We start from the raw sequence: 22422 nt of genomic DNA, 5'->3' as shown, positions 1-22422 counted from the left end.
TGTTGCCGCGCAGGGGAGGGAGGGGAAGGAGACAGCGGCTTGTTGCCGCGCAGGGGAGGGAGGGGAAGGAGACAGTGGCTTGTTGCCGCGGAGGGGAGGGAGGGGAAGGAGACAGCGGCTTGTTGCCGCGGAGGGAAGGGAGGGGGAAGGAGACAGCGGCTTGTTGCCGCGGAGGGGAGGGAGGGGGAAGGAGACAGCGGCTTGTTGCCGTGGAGGGAGGGGAGGGAGGGGAAGGAGACAGCAGCTTGTTGCCGCGCAGGGGAGGGAGGGGAAGGAGACAGCGGCTTGTTGCCGCGCAGGGGAGGGAGGGGAAGGAGACAGCGGCTTGTTGCCGCGGAGGGGAGGGAGGGGGAAGGAGACAGCGGCTTGTTGCCGTGGAGGGAGGGGAGGGAGGGGAAGGAGACAGCAGCTTGTTGCCGCGCAGGGGAGGGAGGGGAAGGAGTCAGCGGCTTGTTGCCGTGGAGGGGAGGGAGGGGAAGGAGACAGCCGTTTGTTGCCGCGGAGGGGAGGGAGGGGAAGGAGACAGTGAGAAGGGAAGCCTCAGTGCTGATGGCAATGTGATTTTATTAAAAAATGTTCAAAAATTAAACAGCTACAAAGAACTACAAAAATGGCCGAGTGCCAATGTTTTTTTTCACACTGAGCATGTGCGAACGCTACAACGCGCACGCGCAGCGTTGCCGGCAGGAAAAAAACTAATTTAAATAGTACCCGCCCCTTCCCACTTACAAAATCGGCGCGAGTGTAGGCTCCGCCCCCCTGGGCGCCGCGCCAAACAGACAAGGAGCTGCAAAGCGCTCGAGAATAGCGCGTTTTTTTTCTGGCGCCGTTTTAGGCGCGAAAAACGGGCGCCCAGCTCGGAGGGGCGCCCGTTTTTTATCCTGTGGAAACTTGGGCCCATTATTCCACCCAAACATGAACGAGTAATTTGCAGAACACCAGGACCAATTTATGACCCAAGAGGGATTGTGAATAAATATACTGATTGCTTGGTTTTCTGGGAAACCATGATTAGTTGAATTTGAGAAAATTATATATCAATGAACAGTGGTGGAGCTATTGTTTGGAAAAGTTAAGGGAAAAGATGGGCAAAGGGAATCTTAGATTTTGCTTTCTTTACAAACGGACCAATATTTTCTGGCATTTTTACCATTGTTTATTCTTCTACAAATACTTGTACATACATTCACAAATGGACTGTCGCATCTGCACTGTTGTGAAATAATTCCACTCTACATTCACCGCTGCATGACCTCATTGAACACGGATACACATGCAATGACTAATTCAGCGCATCTAGATCTAATTCATGCCATTCGATGGGACAGTAAATATCTGGTTTCTTTCAATTCTTCAGATAAAGTTTATTCATATATCTGAAGTGTATACTAGGATAGGACTAGCTGCCTTCTACCAGTTGCAAGTTCAATTGCCATCATTTAAGTTGTGGAAATGAATCCAGGACACAGCCCTGGACAACATGGACCATTTCACATACCTCGAGAGCCTCTCATCAACAAGAGCAGACATTGATGACGAGATTCAACACCACCTCCAGTGCGCCAGTGCAGCCTACGGCCACCTGAGGAAAAGACTGTTGGAAGACCAGGCTCTCAAGTCTGCCACCAAGCTCATGGTCTACAGGGCTGTAGTAATCCCCACCCTCCTGTATGGCTCAGGAGACATGGACCATGTACAGCAGACACCTCAAGTCGCTGGAGAAATACCACCAACGATGTCTCAAGATCCTACAAATCCCCTGGGAGGGCAGACGCACCAACATTAGCGTCATCGACCAGGCCAACATGCCCATCACTGAAGCACTGACACACTTGATCAGCTCCACTGGGCAGGCCACATTGGCCACATGCCAGACACGAGACTCCCAAAGCAAGCGCTCTACTCGGAACTCCTTCACGGCAAACAAGCCAAAGGTGGGCAGAGGAGTTCCAAGGACACCCTCAAAGCCTCCCTGATAAAGTGCAACATCCCCACTGACACCTGGGAGTCCCTGGCCAAAGACTGCCCTAAGTGGAGGAAGTGCATCCGGGAGGGCGCTGAGCACCTCGAGTCTCATCGCCGAGAGCATGCAGAAATCAAGTACAGGCAGCGGAAAGAGCGTGCGGCAAATCTGTCCCACCCACCCTTTCCCTCAACGACTATCTGTCCCATCTGTGACAGGGACTGTGGCTCTCGTATTGGACTGTTCAGCCACCTAAGGACTCATTTTAAGAGTGGAAGCAAGTCTTCCTCGATACTGAGGGACTGCTTATGATAAGGGAAATGAATTCAGTAAATTTGGTCATTTTTGAGCTGGCACCAGAAAAATAACCACAAAAGCTTTGTAAAAACCCAACTGGTCCATTCATGTTCTTAAGGGAAGGGCGCCTGCCCCGCCAACCTGAACTCGCCTACATTTGCCTTCAGTTCCCATTACGTGGTTGACACGTAATTCTCTCGGAAGTGGACTGACATCAGGTCGTCTTCAGGAGTAACGTTGCCAAGTTTGCTGACGATACAAAGATGGGAGGAAAAGCAGTGTGTCAGGAGGGCACAAAAAATCTGCAAAAGGACAGGCTAAGTGAGTGGGCTATAATTTGGCAGATGGAGTATAATGTTGGAAAGTGTGAGGTCATGCACTTTGGCAGAAAAAATCAAAGAGCAAGTTATTATTTAAATGGAGAAAGATTGCAAAGTGCTGCAGTACAGCAGAACCTGGGGGTACTTGTGCATGAAACACAAAAGGATAGTATGCAGGTACAGCAAGTGATCAGGAAGGCCAATGGTATCTTCGCCTTTATTGCAAAGGGGATGGAGTATAAAAGGAGGGGGGGGAAAGGGAAGAGGAGAGGGGGGGAGAGGGAAGAGGAGAGGGGGGGAGAGGGAAGAGGAGAGGGGAGGAGAGGGAAGAGGAGAGGGGGGGAGAGGGAAGAGGAGAGGGGGGGAGAGGGAAGAGGAGAGGGGGGGAGGGGGAAGAGGAGAGGGGGGGAGGGGGAAGAGGAGAGGGGGGGAGAGGGAAGAGGAGAGGGGGGGGAGAGGGAAGAGGAGAGGGGGGGGAGGGAAGAGGAGAGGGGGGGAGGGAAGAAGAGGGGGGGAGAGGGAAGAGGAGAGGGGGAGAGGGAAGAGGAGAGGGGGGGAGGGAAGAGGAGAGGGGGGGAGGGAAGAGGAGAGGGGGGAGGGAAGAGGAGAGGGGGGGAGGGAAGAGGAGAGGGGGGGAGGGAAGAGGAGGGGGGGGAGGGAAGAGGAGAGGGGGGAGAGGGAAGAGGAGAGGGGGGGAAGGGAAGAGGAGAGAGGGGGAGGGAAGAGGAGAGGGGGGGGAGGGAAGAGGAGAGGGGGGAGGGAAGAGGAGAGGGGGGGAGGGAAGAGGAGAGGGGGGGAGGGAAGAGGAGAGGGGGGGAGGGAAGAGGAGAGGGGGGGAGGGAAGAGGAGAGGAGGGGAGGGAAGAGGAGAGGGGGGGGAGGGGAGGGAAGAGGAGAGGGGGGGGAGGGGAGGGAAGAGGGAGGCTGAACGGGCTGCGCGGAAGACTTAGGGCGGGGTGGGCGGGCCCCGACGACAACGCAGATGTCGGGCCGGGTCGCTGATGACTTCGGGCGGGGTCCGCCCCCAGCAAGATGTTGGGTGGGTGGGCGGGCCCCTCCGTCGGTGTGGAGGCGGGGGGAGCAGGAGCTAAACAGGAGGGGGAGGGGAGCGGGAGCTAAACGGGAGGGAGCGGGAGCGGGAGTGGGAGGGAGGGAGGGAGGGAGTGGGAGGGAGGCGGAGGGAGCGGGAGCTAAACGGGAGGGAAGGAAGGAGGCCCGAGTCCGATCTTCGCCCAGGACTCGGGGCGGTGTGCTTCGGGCCCCTCCCACACAGCCTCAGGGGTCTGGAGCTACTGCACATGGGCACACACTTTGGCACGCATGTGCAGAGGTCCCGGCACTGTTTTCAGCACCGGGACCTGGCTCCGCCCTGCACGCGTTCTGCTGCGCTGCACCAAGGGCCTGGATCGACCGGATGGAGGGGAGAATACCAAGGTAAACAATAGGCGCCATTTCTGTTCTAAAAAGTCGGCGCACCACACGGAGATGCGCCGTTCTAACGCTGGGAGCAAACTTAGGCCCATGGTTTCTATATTATTGAAATAATTACATATATTTCAAAAGGTAGAGAGAGATTTTAAAGAGGGTATTAAGAGTTAAATAAGGTCAGTTAGTGGAAGTAGGAAGGGGGAGGAAAAAAAGAGACATTAGAAATTGGGCACATGAACTGATTTCTTTTAACCTATCATGATGAGTCCCAAGGCTTTCACTGAACGCTTCAAATCAACCTGACAAAATCTGCATCCACAAGGTCCTTATTTTCATGGTGCAAAAAAAAATATTAAACTAATACTGACATTTCCCACTTGCCACCCAGTGAAACTCTGCAATTACAGACAATCCATCTGGTGGCACAACATCAAATTATGTACAAAATTAAACTTAAAACGATATGTTGTATTAAAATATGACATTTCCTGAAATTATTGGCAAAATTCCTTTCTTTAATTTAAAGCCTGTGTGTCTTTGCATTTCAAATCATCATCATCATCATAGGCAGTCCCTCGAAACGAGGATGACTTGCTTCCACACCAAAAAAAAAGGAAGAGTTCAAAGGTGTTTCAATGAAAGACCCGAACTACATCCTGAAGGGTGGAAGATGCCTGTGCGTGCATTTTTTTAAAAATGTGGGGTGGCCGTTGCACACTAGCCACTACACGGGCTTGACAGAGCTAGGTCTTGGTCCAGTGGCAAGGATTACCCAGGACAACTGGAGACCAGCTCTGCTGCACAGACCTAGCCCGCACGCGTATCACAGTGTGAGCTGGTCCGTGCTGCCCCTGGCCCCAAACTCGCGCCTCCCCTGGGCCCCTGATCACGTCCATCCAGTCTCTCACCGCTCCTTCGTCCTGACCTCACTGCTCCTGCTGTATCTGCCCAAACTCCAATCACTGACCTGGATCTTGATGACATCACTCTTCACAGCCATCGCCCTCCTGCACCAGCTCACACTACTTTGTAGTGGCACGCCTCCACACTGCCCACGACCGCCTACTACAAAACTGTCTGCAATTTCCTTTCATCATTCCAACTAGGAAGAGTAAGATTTGAAGGAATCCAACTGAAATACTATACAGATTAGAATCATGATTGATCTATCCATTACAATCGACACCTAATGTTCAAGGTTTCTAACCCCATTATACTGCACTTTTTTCTTTGGATTTGCCTCAGTTTTTTTTAATTAGAATTTTCTCTCCGCAATTTCAAATTATTTGTTGTTTTTTTTTTAAAAAGTTCCCAATCCAGATATGCATTCAGATTCTGTAACTGTGAATCTCCCCAAACCACAGTAATATCTCCTCAGTGATATACAAGTCTGTACAATATCGGCTTTTACAGTTTAGGCTTTTTCTCAATACTTTTTTCTTGATGCAAAAAGTCAACTACCATAGATAAGCCTATGCTTCCTTTGAACCAAAACTTAATCTTATGTTTGATGTATTAGCTAGTGTGTCACAGAGTGAACAATGAACCTTTATATAATTGGAGTTACTGGAGCAAGATATAGTACAGCCCACTCACCATGTCTTCCAGATCTCTCGAACTTGCAAAGAAACACCTGACAGACAATATTGCACAGGCTAAAAATCGTAGCGTTTATTTAAAGTAAAATTATACTGAAGCAAAATTGCACATCAGGAGATAATAAAAGTCCTTAATTCTTACCAATATTTGAACACAAGGACATAAGAACATAAGAATTAGGAACAGGAGTAGGCCATCTAGCCCCTCGAGGCTGCTCCACCATTCAACAAGATCATGGCTGATCTGGCCGTGGACTCAGCTCCACTTACCCGCCCGCTCCCCATAACCCTTAATTCCCTTATTGGTTAAAAATCTATCTATCTGTGACTTGAATACATTCAATGAGCTAGCCTCAACTGCTTCCTTGGGCAGAGAATTCCACAGATTCACAACCTTCTGGGAGAAGAAATTCCTTCTCAACTCAGTTTTAAATTTTGCTCCCCCGTATTTTGAGGCTGTGCCCCCTAGTTTTAGTCTCCTCGACCAGTGGAAACAACCTCTCTGCCTCCATCTTGTCTATCCCTTTCATTATTTTAAATGTTTCTATAAGATCACCCCTCATCCTTCTGAACTCCAACGAGTAAAGACCCAGTCTACTCAATCTATCATCATAAGGTCACCCCCTCATCTCCGGAATCAGCCTCGTGAATCGTCTCTGTACCCGCTCCAAAGCTAGTATATCCTTCCTTAAGTAAGGTGACCAAAACTGCACGCAGTACTCCAGGTGCGGCCTCACCAATACCCTATACAGTTGCAGCAGGACTTCCCTGCTTTTGAACTCCATCCCTCTCGCAATGAAGGCCAACATTCCATTCGCCTTCTTGATTACCTGCTGCACCTGCAAACTAACTTTTTGGGATTTCATGCACAAGGACCCTCTGCACCTCAGCATGTTGTAATTTCTCCCATTCAAATAATATTCCCTTTTACTGTTTTTTTCCCCTAAGGTGGATGACCTCACACTTTCCAACATTGTATTACATCTGCCAAATCTTAGCCCATTCGCTTAACCTATCTAAATCTCTTTGCAGCCTTTCTGTGTCCTCGACATAACCCGCTTTCCCACTAATCTTTGCGCCATCTGCAAATTTTGTTACACAACACTCTGTCCCCTCTTCCAGGTCATCTATGTATATTGTAAACAGTTGTGGTCCCAGCGCCAATCCCTGTGGCACACCACTAACCACCGATTTCCAACCCGAAAAGGACCCATTTATCCCGACTCTCTGCTTTCTGTTCGCCAGCCAATTCTCTATCCATGCTAATACATTTCCTCTGACTCCGCGTACCTTTATCTTCTGCAGTAACCTTTTGTGTGGCACCTTATCGAATGCCTTTTGAAAATCTAAATACACCACATCCATCGGTACACCTCTATCCACCATGCTCGTTATATCCTCAAAGAATTCCAGTAAGTTAGTTAAACATGATTTCCCCTTCATGAATCCATGTTGCGTCTGCTTGATTGCACTATTCCTATCTAGATGTCCTGCTATTTCTTCCTTAATGATGGTTTCAAGCATTTTCCCCACTACAGATGTTAAACTAACCGGCCTATAGTTACCTGCCTTTTGTCTGCCCCCTTTTTTAAACAGAGGCATTACATTAGCTGCTTTCCAATCCGCTGGTACCTCCCCAGAGTCCAGAGAATTTTGGTAGATTATAACGAATGCATCTGCTATAACTTCTGCTATCTCTTTTAATACCCTGGGATGCATTTCATCAGGACCAGGGACCTTGTCTACCTTGAGTCCCATAAGCCTGTCCAGCACTACTCCCCTGGTGATAGTGTTTGTCTCAAGGTCCTCCCTTCCCACATTCCCGTGACCAGCAATTTTTGGCATGGTTTTTGTGTCTTTCACTGTGAAGACCGAAGCAAATTAATTGTTTAAGGTCTCAGCCATTTCCACATTTCCCATTATTAAATCCCCCTTCTCATCTTCTAAGGGACCAACATTTACTTTAGTCACTCTTTTCCATTTTATATATCTGTAAAAGCTTTTACTATCCGTTTTTATGTTTTGTGCAAGTTTACCTTCGTAATCTATCTTACCTTTCTTAGTCATTCTTTGCTGTTGTTTAAAATTTTCCCAATCTTCTATTTTCCCACTAACCTTAGCCACCTTATACGCATTGGTTTTTAATTTGATACTCTCCTTTATTTCCTTGGTTATCCACGGCTGGTTATCCCTTCTCTTACCGCCCTTCTTTTTCACTGGAATATATTTTTGTTGAGCACTATGAAAGAGCTCCTTAAAAGTCCTCCACTGTTCCTCAATTGTGCCACCGTTTAGTCTGTGTTTCCAGTCTACTTTCGCCAACTCTGCCCTCATCCCACTGTAGTCCCCTTTGTTTAAGCATAGTACGCTCGTTTGAGACACTACTTCCTCATCCTCAATCTGTATTACAAATTCAACCATACTGTGATCACTCATTCCGAGAGGATCTTTTACCAGGAGATCGTTTATTATTCCTGTCTCATTACACAGGACCAGATCGAAGATAGCTTGCTCCCTTGTAGGTTCTGTAACATACTGTTCTAAGAAACAATCCCGTATGCATTCTATGAAATCCTCCTCCAGGCTACCTCGTGCGATTTGATTTGACCAATCGATATGTAGGTTAAAATCCCCCATGATTACTGCCGTTCCTTTTTCACATGCCTCCATTATTCCCTTGATTATTGTCCTCCCCACCGTGAAGTTATTATTTGAGGGCCTATAAACTACACCCACCAGTGACTTTTTCCCCTTACTATCTCTAATCGCCACCCACAATGATTCAACATTTTGTTCATTAGAGCCAATATCGTCTCTCACAACTGCCCTGATATCATCCTTCATTAACAGAGCTACCCCACCTCCTTTCCCTTCTTGTGTATCTTTTCGAATCGTCAGATACCCCTGGATGTTTAATTCCCAGTCTTGGCCCCCCTGCAACCACGTTTCTGTAATGGCCATCAAATCATACCCATTTGTAATACCCATTTGAAAACTGTTTTGATATCAGAATCCTTATTGTACTTTTCCCTGATGATTTTTGGCTGAAATCTTTTACCATACATGACCTTCTAAGCAGTAGAGACATTCAGATCAGCAACCCTGAACTAAGTGGGTGAATCATGTAAAGTAATGCAATTGTCAGTAGCTCTCAGATTAGTTCTTGCATCAACTCTAAAGACATAACTGTCAAACAAACCAGACTTTAAAAATAACAAAAGGTTGCCACTCATACCTGAATTTCAGCTGATACTACACTCTCTCAACAAAATCAAACCTGCCTCATTTGAGACTTGCAAGTACAACAGCTATCGTTTATCTAATTACTCGGCGAAACAAATCTGGAAGGTTTCTGTGCAGACAAACTCACATATATTGTGAGAAAACAATCAAATCAATTGTACCCCGACAGGACCATGTCTGTAAGGAATCAATACAGAGGCAGGATGCTCTTTTGAATATCAATGTCCACACCCGATAGGCAGATGTGAATTTGTTTAACCCCCTCCCCGCCCACCAGACACTGAAGAATTATTTGTGCTACTAACAGAAGCCCAATTTTAAGTTAGATAAGTGAACAAAACAAAAAGGAGATGAAGAGGGATAATGAGTTGAATAGGTTTTAATTAAAATATGAAAGGCGACATTGTGAATTTCATGCGAGTATATCAGTGAAGAGAGGGTAAAGGAACAAAACGGTCTGAAAATAGCTGATGAAAAACACTGGAAATCTGAAATAAAGATAGAAACAGAAAATGTTGGAAACACAGAGCAGGCCAACATCCTGAATACAGGCCCCTGCCAGAACTGTTTTCTGATATCGTGCCCACATAGCAACACCAATTCCACTCTCCTCCCTCAGGCATGAACACATCAGCTCCACATCCCAGCAACCCCTGTAAGAAAATGTGATACCCCAAGTTGCTACAATTAATCCACAAACCAAAAGGCTGCAGGGTGCTCAGGAGACAGAGAAGATTATTTTATGAAGCTTGCACTGAACTTGGTTGGAATAATGCAGCAGTTTGAAGACAGAGATCAGAGTGAGAATGGAATGGGCAATTGAATTGGTGAGCTCTGTTCAATTTCCACAATGTAGATACACTTCACTAAAAAGAACTTGCATTTACACAGCACCTTTCATGACCCAAGAACATCTCAAGATGCTTTACAGCCAATGAAGTACATATGAAGTATACTCACTATTGTAATGTACAAAACATGGCAACCAATTTGCACACAAAGTCCCACAAACAGCAATGAGATCTATTTTAGTGATGTTAGTTGAGAGATAAATATTGGCCAGGGAGAACTCCCCTGCTCTTAATCGAAATATTTATTATGTCCACCTGAGAGGACAGACTCATTGGTTTAACTTCTCATCCGAAAGATGGCACCTCCGACGGTGCAGCACTCCCTCAGTACTGCACTGAATTTGTTAGCCTAAATTCTGCGCTGAAGTCTCTGGATGGAACTTGAACCCACATCCTTCTGATTCAGAGAGTGCCAAGGTGGAAAATAGATTGGAGGAAATAACTGAAATTGCTCTCTCACACATAGAAAGACGGCTTGGAGCCCTGTTTAATGCTGTGGGAAAAGATGAACACACCTACTCGGGCTGTATGGAAAAGTGTCAAGGGAAGGGCAACCTGGAAGTTACAGAGGTGGAAGAACAAACAAGTATATTTCAAAGGGTAGAGCCTCCCTGAAAATGATAGAGGAAAGGAGATGTGATTGTTACATTTCACAGGTCACCTGATAGAATCATAGAACAGTACAGCTGAGAAGGCCATTCCGCCAATCGAGTCTGGGGCGGGCTCTTTCGAAGAGCAATCCAGTTAGTCTCACTCCCCTGCTCCTTCCCCATATCTCTGCAATGTTTTCTCTTTCAAGTATTTATCCAATTCCCTTTTGAAGGCTATTATTGAATCTGTATACACCACCCTATCAGGCAGGGCATTCCAAATCCTAACCACTCGTTGCATAAAAGGTTTTTCTTCATGTCGTCTCAAGAGGAAGGAGAAGCGGTGAAAGCAGAGGCATAAAAAAGCGCAATGTCAACTAAAGCCATGGGGAAGCCTAGGCTGAGAAAAAAAAACATTACAGAAGCTATGGTACCAAAACTGGAGTCATTCGAGCAGGATTACAGAAAATGTAAAAGGATGTGATCGTTATAAAAGCAAGGTGACAAGATGTACGGTAGTTGAGTCTTTGGTTTTGAAATTTCTGTGGCAAGCCCACAGACGGAGAGGAACAGAAATCGAGTAAACATAGAAACATAGAAAATAGGTGCAGGAGTAGGTCATTCGGCCCTTCGAGCCTGCACCACCATTCAATAAGATCATGGCTGATCATTCACCTCAGTATCCCTTTCCTGCTTTCTCACCATACCCATTGATCCCTTTAGCCGCAAGGGCCACATCTAACTCCCTCTTGAATATATCCAATGAACTGGCATCAACAACTCTCTGCGGTAGGGAATTCCACAGGTTAACAACTCTCCGAGTGAAGAAGTTTTTCCTCATTCAGTCCTAAATGGCATACCCCTTATCCTTAGACTATGTCCCCTGGTTCTGGACTTCCCCAACATCGGGAACATTCTTCTTGCATCGAACCTGTCCAGTCCTGTCAGAGTTTTATATGTTTCTATGAGATCCCCACTCATTCTTCTAAACTCCAGTGAATACAGGCCCAGTCGATCCAGTCTCTCCTCATATGTCAGTCCTGCCATCCTGGGAATCAGTCTGGTGAACCTTCGCTGCACTCCCTCAATAGCAAGAACGTCCATCCTCAGATTAAGAGACCAAAACTGAACACAATATTCCAGGTGAGGCCTCACGAAGGCCCTGTACAACTGTAATAAGACCTCCCTGCTCCAATACTCAAATCCCCTAGCGATGAAGGCCAACATACCATTTGCCTTCTTCACCACCTGCTGAACCTGCATGTCAACTTTTAATGACTGATGTACCATGACACGCAGGTCTCACTGCACTTCCCTTTTCCCTAATCTGCCGCCATTCAGTTAATATTCTGCCTTCGTATTTTTGCCACCAAAGTGGATAACCTCACATTTATCCATATTTTACTGCATCTGCCACGTGTTTGCCCACTCACCTAACCTGTCCAAGTCACCCTGCAGCCTTTTAGCCTCCTCCTCAATGCTCACACTGCCACCCAGCTTAATGTCATCTGCAAACTTGGAGATATTACACGCAATTTCCTCATCCAAATCATTAATGTATATTGTAAATAGCTGGGGTCCCAGCACTGGGCTCTATCCACGTCAGTACATTACCCCCAATACCATGTGCTTTAATTTTGCACACCAATCTCGTGTGGAACCTTGTCAAAAGCCTTTTGAAAGTCCAAATACACCACATCCACTGGTTCTCCCTTGTACACTCTACCAGTTACACCCTCAAAAAATTCTAGAAGATTTGTCAAGTAGGATTTTCCTTTCATAAATCCATGCTGACTTGGACCGATCCAGTCACTGCTTTCCAAATGTGCTGCTATTTCATCTTTAATAATTGATTCCAACATTTTCCTCACTACTGATGTCAGGCCAACTGGTCTATAATTACCCGTTTTCTCTCTCCCTCTTTTCTTAAAAAGTGGTGTTACATTAGCTACCCTCCAGTCCATAGGAACCAATCCAGAGTCGATAAGACTGTTGCAAAATGATCATTGATGCATCCACTATTTCTAGAGCTACCTCCTTAAGTACTCTGGGATGCAAACGTCAGGCCCCGGGGATTTATCGGCCTTCAATCCCATCAATTTCCCCAATACAATTTCCCGCCTAATAAGGATTTCCTTCAGTTGCTCCTTCTCACTAGATCCTCGGTTCCCTTGTATTTCCGGAAGGTTATTTGTGTCTTCCTTCGTGAAGACAGAATCAAAGTATTTGTTTCACTGGTCTGCCATTTCTTTGTTTCCCATTATAAATTCACCTGAATCTGACTGCAAGGGACCTACGTTTGTTTTCACTAATCTTTTTCTCTTCACATATCTATCGAAGCTTTTGCAGTCAGTTTTTATGTTCCCAGCAAGCTTCCTCTCATACTCTATTTTCCCTCTCCTAATTAAACCCTTTGTCCTCCTCTGCTGTATTACAAAATTCTCCCAGTCCTCAGGTTTGCTGCTTTTTCTCGCCAATATATATGCCTCTTCCTTGGATTTAACACTGTCCTTAATTTCCCTTGTTAGCCACGGTTGAGCCTCCTTCCGAGTTTTATTTTTACTCCAGACAGGGATGTACAATTGTTGAAGTGAATCCATGTGATCTTTAAATGTTTGCCATTGCCTATCCACCGTCAACCCTTTAAGAATCACTCGCCAGTCTATTCTAACCAATTCACGTCTCATACCATCGAAGTTACCTTTCCTTAAGTTCAGGATCCGAGTCTCTGAATTAACTGTGTCACTCTCATTCTTAATAAAGAATTCTACTTTATTATGGTCACTCTTCCCCAAGGGGCCTCGCACAAGAGTGCTAATTAGTCCTTTCTCATTACACATCACACAGTCTAGGATGGGCAGCCCTCTAGTTGGTTCCTCGACATATTGGTCTAGAAAACCATCCCTAATACACTCCAGGAAATCCTCCTCCACCGCATTGCTACCAGTTTGGTTAGCCCAATCAATATGTAGATTAAAGTCGCCCATGATAATTGCTGTACCTTTATTGCACGCATCCCTAATTTCTTGTTTGATGCTGTCCCCAACCTCTCTACTACTGTTTGGTGGTCTGTACATAACTCCCACTAGCGTTTTCTGCCCTTTGGTATTCCGTAGCTCCACCCATACCGATTCCATATCATTCAAGCTAATGTCCTTCCTTACTATTGCATTAATTTCCTCTTTAACCAGCAACGCCACCCCACCTCCTTTTCCTTTCTGCCTATCCTTCCTAAATGTGGAGTTCCCAGCCTTGGTCACCCTGGAGCCATGTCTCCATGATGCCAATTACATCATATCCGTTAACTGCTATCTGCGCAGTTAATTCGTCCACCTTATTTCGAATGTTCCTCACATTGAGGCACAGAGCCTTCGGGCTTGTCTTTTTAACACACTTTGCCCCTTTAGAATTTTGCTCTAATGTGGCCCTTTTTGATTTTTGCCTTGGGTTTCTCTGCCCTCTACTTTTACTTTTCTTCTTTCTATCTTTTGCTTCTGCCCCCATTCTACTTCCCTCTGTCTCCCTGAATAGGTTCCCATCCCCCTGCCATATTAGTTTAACCCCTCCCCGAAGGGAAGGGAAGGGAAGTGTCAGAGATGGACCAAAGATAAGGGATAGTTTGGAAGCACAATCCATAAAATATTCAAAATTAGAGCGAGAGCAGGGAATGACAGTCATCAATGTAACTGGGGAAGAGACCAGATAACAAACCAGAGTCCAATTGAAACAAACCGTGTTCTACAAAACCTACAAAAAGACAGGCACAACCGGTTCTATTAGCAACACCCTGCACTTAAAAGTGAGTAGAGTTAACACGTTGTTTGGGGAGAGAAGAAATTTAGCCAAATGGAGCAGATTGTTTCAAGGTTGGCTAGGCCGCTGTTCAAGGAAGAAGCGGAATGCGCGAAGACCACCCTGGAGTACTGGAGGTATAGAGGAAATGAACGTAGATGGTGAAACAGATGATTGGGGGCAAAGAACCTAAAATTGTTCAAGTGGCAGTGAGCATTAGATGATTTAGGCAAAAGAATGGTGTCAAGATCAGAGGAGAATAGTTCAGTGTGCCAGGAGCAACCTGAAACAGTGGGCCTTCTTGGGACAGACCCATTTTTGTATCTTTGGGAGGAGGTGGAGGTGCAAACTTGCTTTCCGGCTTTGGAAATTATAGGTTTAAAGGTGAGTGGTGAAGAGATTAGTGAGATGGTTTGGTGCTCATGTTGGGGTCAGAGTCGAGAGAGAGCTAGAAGGAGTAGTACAATAGTTGGCAAGGCAGAGGTCCTTCCACCATACGACAATAGCAGCCCCCTTTTTATATAATTTTGTTAAAGTTCGTGTATTTGACTATATTCATATAATAAAAGAAAAGATAAATTTATGAACTGAGAGTTGGTCAGAACCTTGGATCCATCACATGATGCAGCAGACATTAGAGTAGCCAACTATTACCCTCCCTGTTTGTTCTAGCTGCTATTAATAATGTAATTAAAATAAGTGAATTTAAACTCTCGCCAGGGCAAGGGTAATGCAACAATTTATTTTTTATGACTTGAAAGTAAAAGTTATGTCTAAAAGCATTACATAAACTAATAGACATTCGAGAGACAATTTAACATTGTAATTCAATGTCAGGGCTCTGCTGAAAGCATTCAAGCCACTCTGCGGATTTATGAGGGTATCAGCAGAACCCCTCAAATGAATTACGATCTTAGAACGCCCAAAATTCCACCAGTCTTGGCCTTTATTAATTTTCCACAATGATGCATCTTTGAACACAGAAATATTCTGGAGTTAGAATATTATTAAGCAATAAATTCATCATTAACACTCTTACAATAATGAGCGTTAATCTTTTGGACAATTTCCTTAACAGCACTATTTAATCAAGATGAAACATTTTCTTTAGCTATATCGAATTGGATATAACCCGTGGTTGATGATTGGCCCAAGTATGATTACTTACATCACATCTTGGGAGACTCGGTGCAAGACCAGCAACTTGACAACTTCCATATGTCCATTCATGACGGCATCATGCAAGGGAGAATCGTTCTGGTATCCTGGAGTGTTCAATAGTGCACCAAACTGCAGTAACAGCTCTACAACTTCTACGTGTCCATGGTTACAGGCTTCATGCTACAAAAACACAGCCAACTGTTAAAAGTTTGAAGAAAGACATGCACAAATATCACAATGTCAAAATAAAGTCAGGTAGTAAAGTATGCAGCCAAATGCAGATCAGTTTAGCAAAGAAGCATTGCAAATAAGGCTCTACCATTGCAAGGTGTCCCAAATACTTCAGAGTAAAACACCATTTATGTTCAGATATTACACAGTGGATCCAGAATCTGAAAGTACAATTCAGAAGGTGCAGAGGCATTTAACAAATAAAAAAACACATGTCAAAACAGCAGACACAGCATGTTGCAGCAGAGCTCCACTGGGTAATAGGTCTGTGCCTGCAATTCCCCCATATGCTGAATTCCCATTCTCCACTATCTCGACAGGAAGATCCCAGGCAGAAACCTGGTGTTTCCTCAGAGATGGGGGAGCACAGGGCAAACACCCTCAGACTTTATTAACACACCTTTCAACAGTTAAATGAACGTCTTTACCCAAAGAGTGGGAAGAATGTAGGACTCGCTACCACAGGGAGCAGCTGTGGTGAATAGCATGGATGCATTTAAGGGGAAGCTACATGAGGGAGAAAGGAATGGAAGGTTATGCTGATAGGGTTAGAAGAGAGGTGGGAGCAGGCTCATATGATGCTATAGACTAACTATATGCAATTCTATGTAAATGTACAGTGGCAACAGCACAGGTCTGCCTGCAACTCACTCATTCTCCGTGCTTGGGACAAAGACTAACAAAAAAAAATTCTCTAGCACCTTCCAGCTTTCTAAAAAGGAGAAAAAAAATGACTTGAAGTAGTATTTAACAAATGATTTCTTTGATCAACTGCATTTCCACTGATCAGTCATCACAGGTTGGTCTCGTATGTGGTTCTGTTCCAAATGGGACTTTTTCCAGGATTAGCAGAAAGCACAGCTAAGTGAAGCTTGCCCGTCCAGAGTGCTCTCAATAAGCTAATCATCGAGATGGGGACGGACATAAAACTTATTCAGCTGCAGCTGTTCCTGATGGGCATGCGACAAAATATGAAACTAAACTGAGCCTCAAGGAAAAACTCCCAGTTCTCATATGCACACATCACCTGCACGTGATGAAGTTGTGCCTTTCTTCGATAGCGCTGCGTAAATAAGTATGTTACTTGTGTGACATCCAGACAATCTCAATGAACAATGTGAATGATGTTTATGTGATCAGGCCAAGCCTCCTCCAAATTTCTCCCCTGCCCTAGCCTTGAACTCTCATCTTTCTCGACTATCTCCCCTCATACCCTCTCTGAGCTCATCTTATCCCCGAGACCCACCTCCTGCTCCCGCGACCCTATTCTCACTAAACTGCTGACCACCCAACTTCCCTTCCTGGCCCCCATATGATTAACAGTTCTAACTCCTCAGATACTGTCTCACCCCTTCAAATATACTGTCATCACCCCGCCCCTCAAAAAAACAAACCTTGACCCCTCTGTCCTTGCATACTGATGCCCCATCTCCAACCCCCCTTTCCTCACCAAAGTCCTTGCAAATCTGTGCCCATCTTTCCCGGTACTCCATGTTTGAATCCCTTCAGTCAGGTGTCCGCCTCAGCCACAGTACCGAAACTGCTCTCAAAATCTCATCCTATGTGACTGTGACCGTGGTAAACTATCCCTCCTCATCCTTCTCGACCCAAGTACAGCCTTGACACAGTTGATCACACCATCCTCCCCAACAACTTGTATTTATATAGCATCTTTAATGCAGTAAAACGTTCCAAGGTGCTTCACAGGAGTTGTAAGACAACAAAAAAAAATTGACACCGAGCCCCATAAGAAGAAATTATGGCAGATGACCAAAAGCTTGGTGAAAGAGGTAGGTTTTAAGGAGTGTCTTAAAGGAGGAGAGGTAGAGAGGTGGAGAGGTTTAGGGAGGTAGTTCCAGAGCTTAGGACCAAGGCAGCTGAAAGCACGGCCACCAATGGTTGAACAGTTATAATGAGGGATGCGCAAGAGGGCAGAATTTGAAGAGCGCAGACATCTCGGGGGGTTGTGAAGCTGAAGGAGATTACAGAGATAGGGAGGGGCGAGGCCATGGAGGGATTTGTAAACAAGGATGAGAATTTTGAAATCGAAATGTTGCTTAACCGGGAGCCAATGTAAATCAGTGAGCACAGGGGTGAAGGATGAGCGGGACTTGGTGCGAGTTAGGACAGGGACTGCCGAGATTTGGATGACCTCAAGTTTATGTAGGGTAGAATGTGAGAGGCCGATCAGAAGTGCGTTGGAGCAGCCAAGTCTAGAGGTAACAAAGGCACGGATGAGGGTTTCAGCGGCAGATGTGCTGAGGCAGGGGTGGAGACGGGCAATGTTACGGAGGTGGAAATATGGTCGGAAGCTAATTTCACGGTCGAATATAAAAACTAAGGTTGCGAGCTAGTCTACTTCAGCCTCAGACAGATGCCACGGACAGGGATGGAGTCGGTGGTTAGGGAACGCAGTTTGTGGCGGGGACCAAAAACAATGGCTTCGCTCTTCCTAGTATTTAATTGGAGAACATTTCTGCTCATCCAGTCGGACAAGCAGTCTGACAATTTAGAGACCATGAAGTGATCAAGAGAAGTGGTGGTGAGGTAGAGCTGGGTGTAGTCAGCATACATGTGGAAACTGACGCCGTGCTTTCGGATGATGTTGCCAAGGGGCAGCATATAGATGAGAAATAGGAGGGGACCAACAATAGATCCTTGGGGGACACCAGAGGTAATGATGCGGGAGTGGAAAGAGAAACCATTACCGGTGATTTTCTGGCTATGATTAGTTAGATTAGAATATAACCAGGCGAGTGCAGTTCCACCCAGCTGGACGATGGTGGAGAGGCATTGGAGAAGGATGGAGTGGTCAACTGTGTCAAAGGCTGCAGACAGGTCGAGAATGACCAGGAGGGATAGTTTAACTTTGTCAGTCACAAAGGATGTCATTTGTGACTTTGAGAAGAGCCGTTTTGGTATTGTGGCAGGGGCGGAAACAAGATTGAAAGGATTCACACATGGAGTTCCGGGAAAGATGGGCATGGCTTTGGGAGAGGACAACACGTTCAAGGACTTGGGAAGGGAAACATAGAAACATAGAAAATAGGTGCAGGAGCAGGCCATTCAGCCCTTCTAGCCTGCACCGCCATTCAATGAGTTCATGGCTGAACATGAAACTTCAGTACCCCCTTCCTGCTTTCTCGCCATACCCCTTGATCCCCCGAGTAGTAAGGACTTCATCTAACTCCCTTTTGAATATATTTAGTGAATTGGCCTCAACTACTTTCTGTGGTAGAGAATTCCACAGGTTCACCACTCTCTGGGTGAAGAAGTTTCTCCTCATCTCGGTCCTAAATGGCTTACCCCTTATCCTTAGACTGTGACCCCTGGTTCTGGACTTCCCCAACATTGGGAACATTCTTCCTGCATCCAACCTGTCCAAACCCGTCAGAATTTTAAACGTTTCTATGAGGTCCCCTCTCACTCTTCTGAACTCCAGTGAATACAAGCCCAGTTGATCCAGTCTTTCTTGATAGGTCAGTCCCACCATCCCGGGAATCAGTCTGGTGAAGCTTCGCTGCACTCCCTCAATAGCAAGAATGTCCTTCCTCAAGTTAAGAGACCAAAACTGTACACAATACTCCAGGTGTGGCCTCACCAAGGCCCTGTACAACTGTAGCAACACCTCCCTGCCCCTGTACTCAAATCCCCTCGCTATGAAGGCCAACATACCATTTGCTTTCTTAACCGCCTGCTGTACCTGCATGCCAACCTTCAATGACTGATGTACCATGACACCCAGGTCTCGTTGCATCTTCCCTTTTCCTAATCCTTCACCATTCAGATAATAGTCTGTCTCTCTGTTTTTACCACCAAAGTGGATAACCTCACATTTATCCACATTATACTTCATCTGCCACGCATTTGCCCACTCACCTAACCTATCCAAGTCACTCTGCAGCCTAATAGCATCCTCCTCGCAGCTCACACTGCCACCCAACTTAGTGTCATCTGCAAATTTGGAGATACTACATTTAATCCCCTCGTCTAAATCATTAATGTACAATGTAAACAGCTGGGGCCCCAGCACAGAACCTTGCGGTACACCACTAGTCACTGCCTGCCATTCTGAAAAGTACCCATTTACTCCTACTCTTTGCTTCCTGTCTGACAACCAGTTCTCAATCCACGTCAGCACACTACCCCCAATCCCATGTGCTTTAACTTTGCACATTAATCTCCTGTGTGGGACCTTGTCGAAAGCCTTCTGAAAGTCCAAATATACCACATCAACTGGTTCTCCTTTGTCCACTTTACTGGAAACATCCTCAAAAAAATTCCAGAAGATTTGTCAAGCATGATTTCCCTTTCACAAATCCATGCTGACTTGGACCTATCATGTCACCATTTTCCAAATGCGCTGCTATGACATCCTTAATAATTGATTCCATCATTTTACCCACTACTGAGGTCAGGTTGACCGGTCTATAATTCCCTGATTTCTCTCTCCCTCCTTTTTTAAAAAGTGGGGTTACATTGGCTACCCTCCACTCGATAGGAACTGATCCAGAGTCAATGGAATGTTGGAAAATGACTGTCAATGCATCCGCTATTTCCAAGGCCACCTCCTTAAGTACTTTGGGATGCAGTCCATCAGGCCCTGGGGATTTATCGGCCTTCAATCCCATCAATTTCCCCAACACAATTTCCCGACTAATAAAGAAAGGGAGGTTAGTGATGGGGCAGTAGCTTCCAAGCACAGTGGGGCCGAGGGTTGTTTTTTTTGAGAAAGGTGATGACAGTATATTTGAAGGAGAGGGGGACAGTGTCTGAGGAGAACCTTGAACAACGTCAGCTAACATGAGAGTCAGAAAAGGAATTGGGTGGTCAGTACTTTAGTGGGAATAGGGTCAAGGAAGCAGGAAGTGGTCTCATGGACAAAATGAGCGTGGAGGTGTCAAGACAGGAAATCAGAGAGAAATTGATGCGAGTTCGGGGCAAGGGCAGGGGAGAACCTCAGAGGAAGTTTGGCCCGGTGGGCTAGGGGAAATAACGGAACTGCCAGACGCAGCTGATCGGATGGGGTTTCAATCTTTGAAACAAAGAAGTCCATGAGCTCCTCACACTTGTTGAAGATTGCTACCAGTGCCACATGCTAGTCAGAGTCGGAATCGCAGGATAGCTAAGATGAATATGTGACTTGAGGAGTGGTGCAGAAGGGAGGGATTCAAATTCCTGGGACATTGGACCTGGTTCTGGGGGAGGTGGGACCAGTACAAACCGGACGGTCTGCACCTGGGCAGGACTGGAGCCAATGACCGAGGGGGAGTGTTTGTGAGTGCTGTTGGGAAGGGGTTAAACTAATATGGCAGGGGGATGGGAACCTATGCAGGGAGACAGAGGGAAGTAGAATGGGGACAGAAGCAAAAGATAGAAAGTAGAATGGGGACAGAAGCAAAAGATAGAAAGCAGAAAAGTAGCAGGGCAGAGAAACCCAAGGCAAAAATCAAAAAGGGCCACATTACAGCAAAATTCTAAAGGGGCAAAGTGTGTTAAAAAGACAAGCCTGAAGGCTCTGTGCCTCAATGCGAGGAGTATTCGTAATAAGGTGAATGAATTAACTGCGCAGGCAGCAATTAACGAATATGATATAATTGGCATCACAGAGACATGGCTCCAGGGTGACCAAGGCTGGGAACTCAACATCCAAGGGTATTCAACATTCAGGAAGGATAGACAGAAAGGAAAATGTGGTGGGCAACTTTTCCGGTTAAAGAGGAAATTAACGCAATAGTAAGGAAGGACATTAGCTTGGAGGATGTGGAATCTGTATGGGTGTAGCTGCGGAATACCAAAGGGCAGAAAACGCTAGTGGGAGTTGTGTACAGACCACCAAACAGTAGTAGTGAGGTTGGGAACAGCATCAAACAAGAAATTAGGGATGCGTGCAATAAAGGTACAGCAGTCATCATGGGCGACTTTAATCTACATATAGATTGGGCTAACCAAACTGGTAGCAATACGGTGGAGGAGGATTTCCTGGAGTGTATTAAGGATAGTTTTCTAGACCAATATGTCAAGGAACCAACTAGAGGGCTGACCATGGCTAACAAGGGAAATTAAGGATAGTGTTAAATCCAAGGAAGGGGCATATAAATTGGCCAGAAAAAGCAGCAAACCTGAGGACTGGGAAAAATTTGGAATTCAGCAGAGGAAGACAAAGGGTTTAATTAGGAGGGGGAAAATAGAGTATGAGATGAAGCTTGCTGGGAACATAAAAACTGACTGCAAAAGCTTCTATAGATACATGAAGAGAAAATGATTAGTGAAGACAAACGTAGGTCTCTTGCAGTCAGAATCAGGTGAATTTATAATGGGGAACAAAGAAATGGCAGACCAATTGAACAAATACTTTGGTTCTGTCTTCACGAAGGAAGACACAAATAACCTTCCGGAAATACTAGGGGACCAAAGGTCTTGTGAGGAGGAACTGAAGGAAATCCTTATTAGTCGGGAAATTGTGTTAGGGAAATTGATGGGATTGAAGGCAGATAAATTCCCAGCATCCCAGAGTACTTAAGGAAGTGGGCCTTGAAATAGTGGATACATTTGGTGATCATTTTCCAACAGTCTATCGACTCTGGATCAGTTCCTATGGACTGGAGGGTAGTTAATGTAACACTACTTTTTAAAAAAGGAGAGAGAAAAAAATGGGTAATTATAGACCAGTTAGTCTGACATCAGTAGTGCGGAAAATGTTGGCATCAATTATTAAAGATGAAATAGCAGCGCATTTGGAAAGCAGTGACAGCATCAGTCCAAGTCAGCATGGATTTATGAAAGGGAACTCATGCTTGACAAATCTTCTGGAATTTTTTTTGAGGATGGAACTAGTAGAATGGACAAGGGAGAACCAGTGGATGTGGTATATTTGGACTTTCAAAAGGCTTTTGACAAGGTCCCACAAAAGAGATTGGTGTGCAAAATTAAAGCACATGATTTTGGG

The 22422-nt window shown here is 45.7% G+C and overlaps 1 protein-coding gene across 2 annotated transcripts in view; it reads right to left on the bottom strand.

The window, feature by feature from the left end:
- The window catches only part of bard1 (BRCA1 associated RING domain 1), a 228838-nt gene that overhangs the window by 142940 nt on the left and 63476 nt on the right, over nucleotides 1-22422 (bottom strand). For both annotated transcript variants that reach the window (XM_070876214.1, XM_070876215.1), the window contains exon 6: nucleotides 15250-15422. In XM_070876214.1, the coding sequence (XP_070732315.1) occupies nucleotides 15250-15422 (173 nt within the window). The remainder of the gene's footprint in view (nucleotides 1-15249; nucleotides 15423-22422) is intronic.

The sequence above is a fragment of the Pristiophorus japonicus genome, chromosome 3 (assembly GCF_044704955.1).
Source record: "Pristiophorus japonicus isolate sPriJap1 chromosome 3, sPriJap1.hap1, whole genome shotgun sequence".
Taxonomy (NCBI): domain Eukaryota; kingdom Metazoa; phylum Chordata; class Chondrichthyes; family Pristiophoridae; genus Pristiophorus; species Pristiophorus japonicus.
The sequence above is the reverse complement of the archived record's forward strand: the minus strand, read 5'-3'. Positions and strand labels throughout refer to the sequence as shown.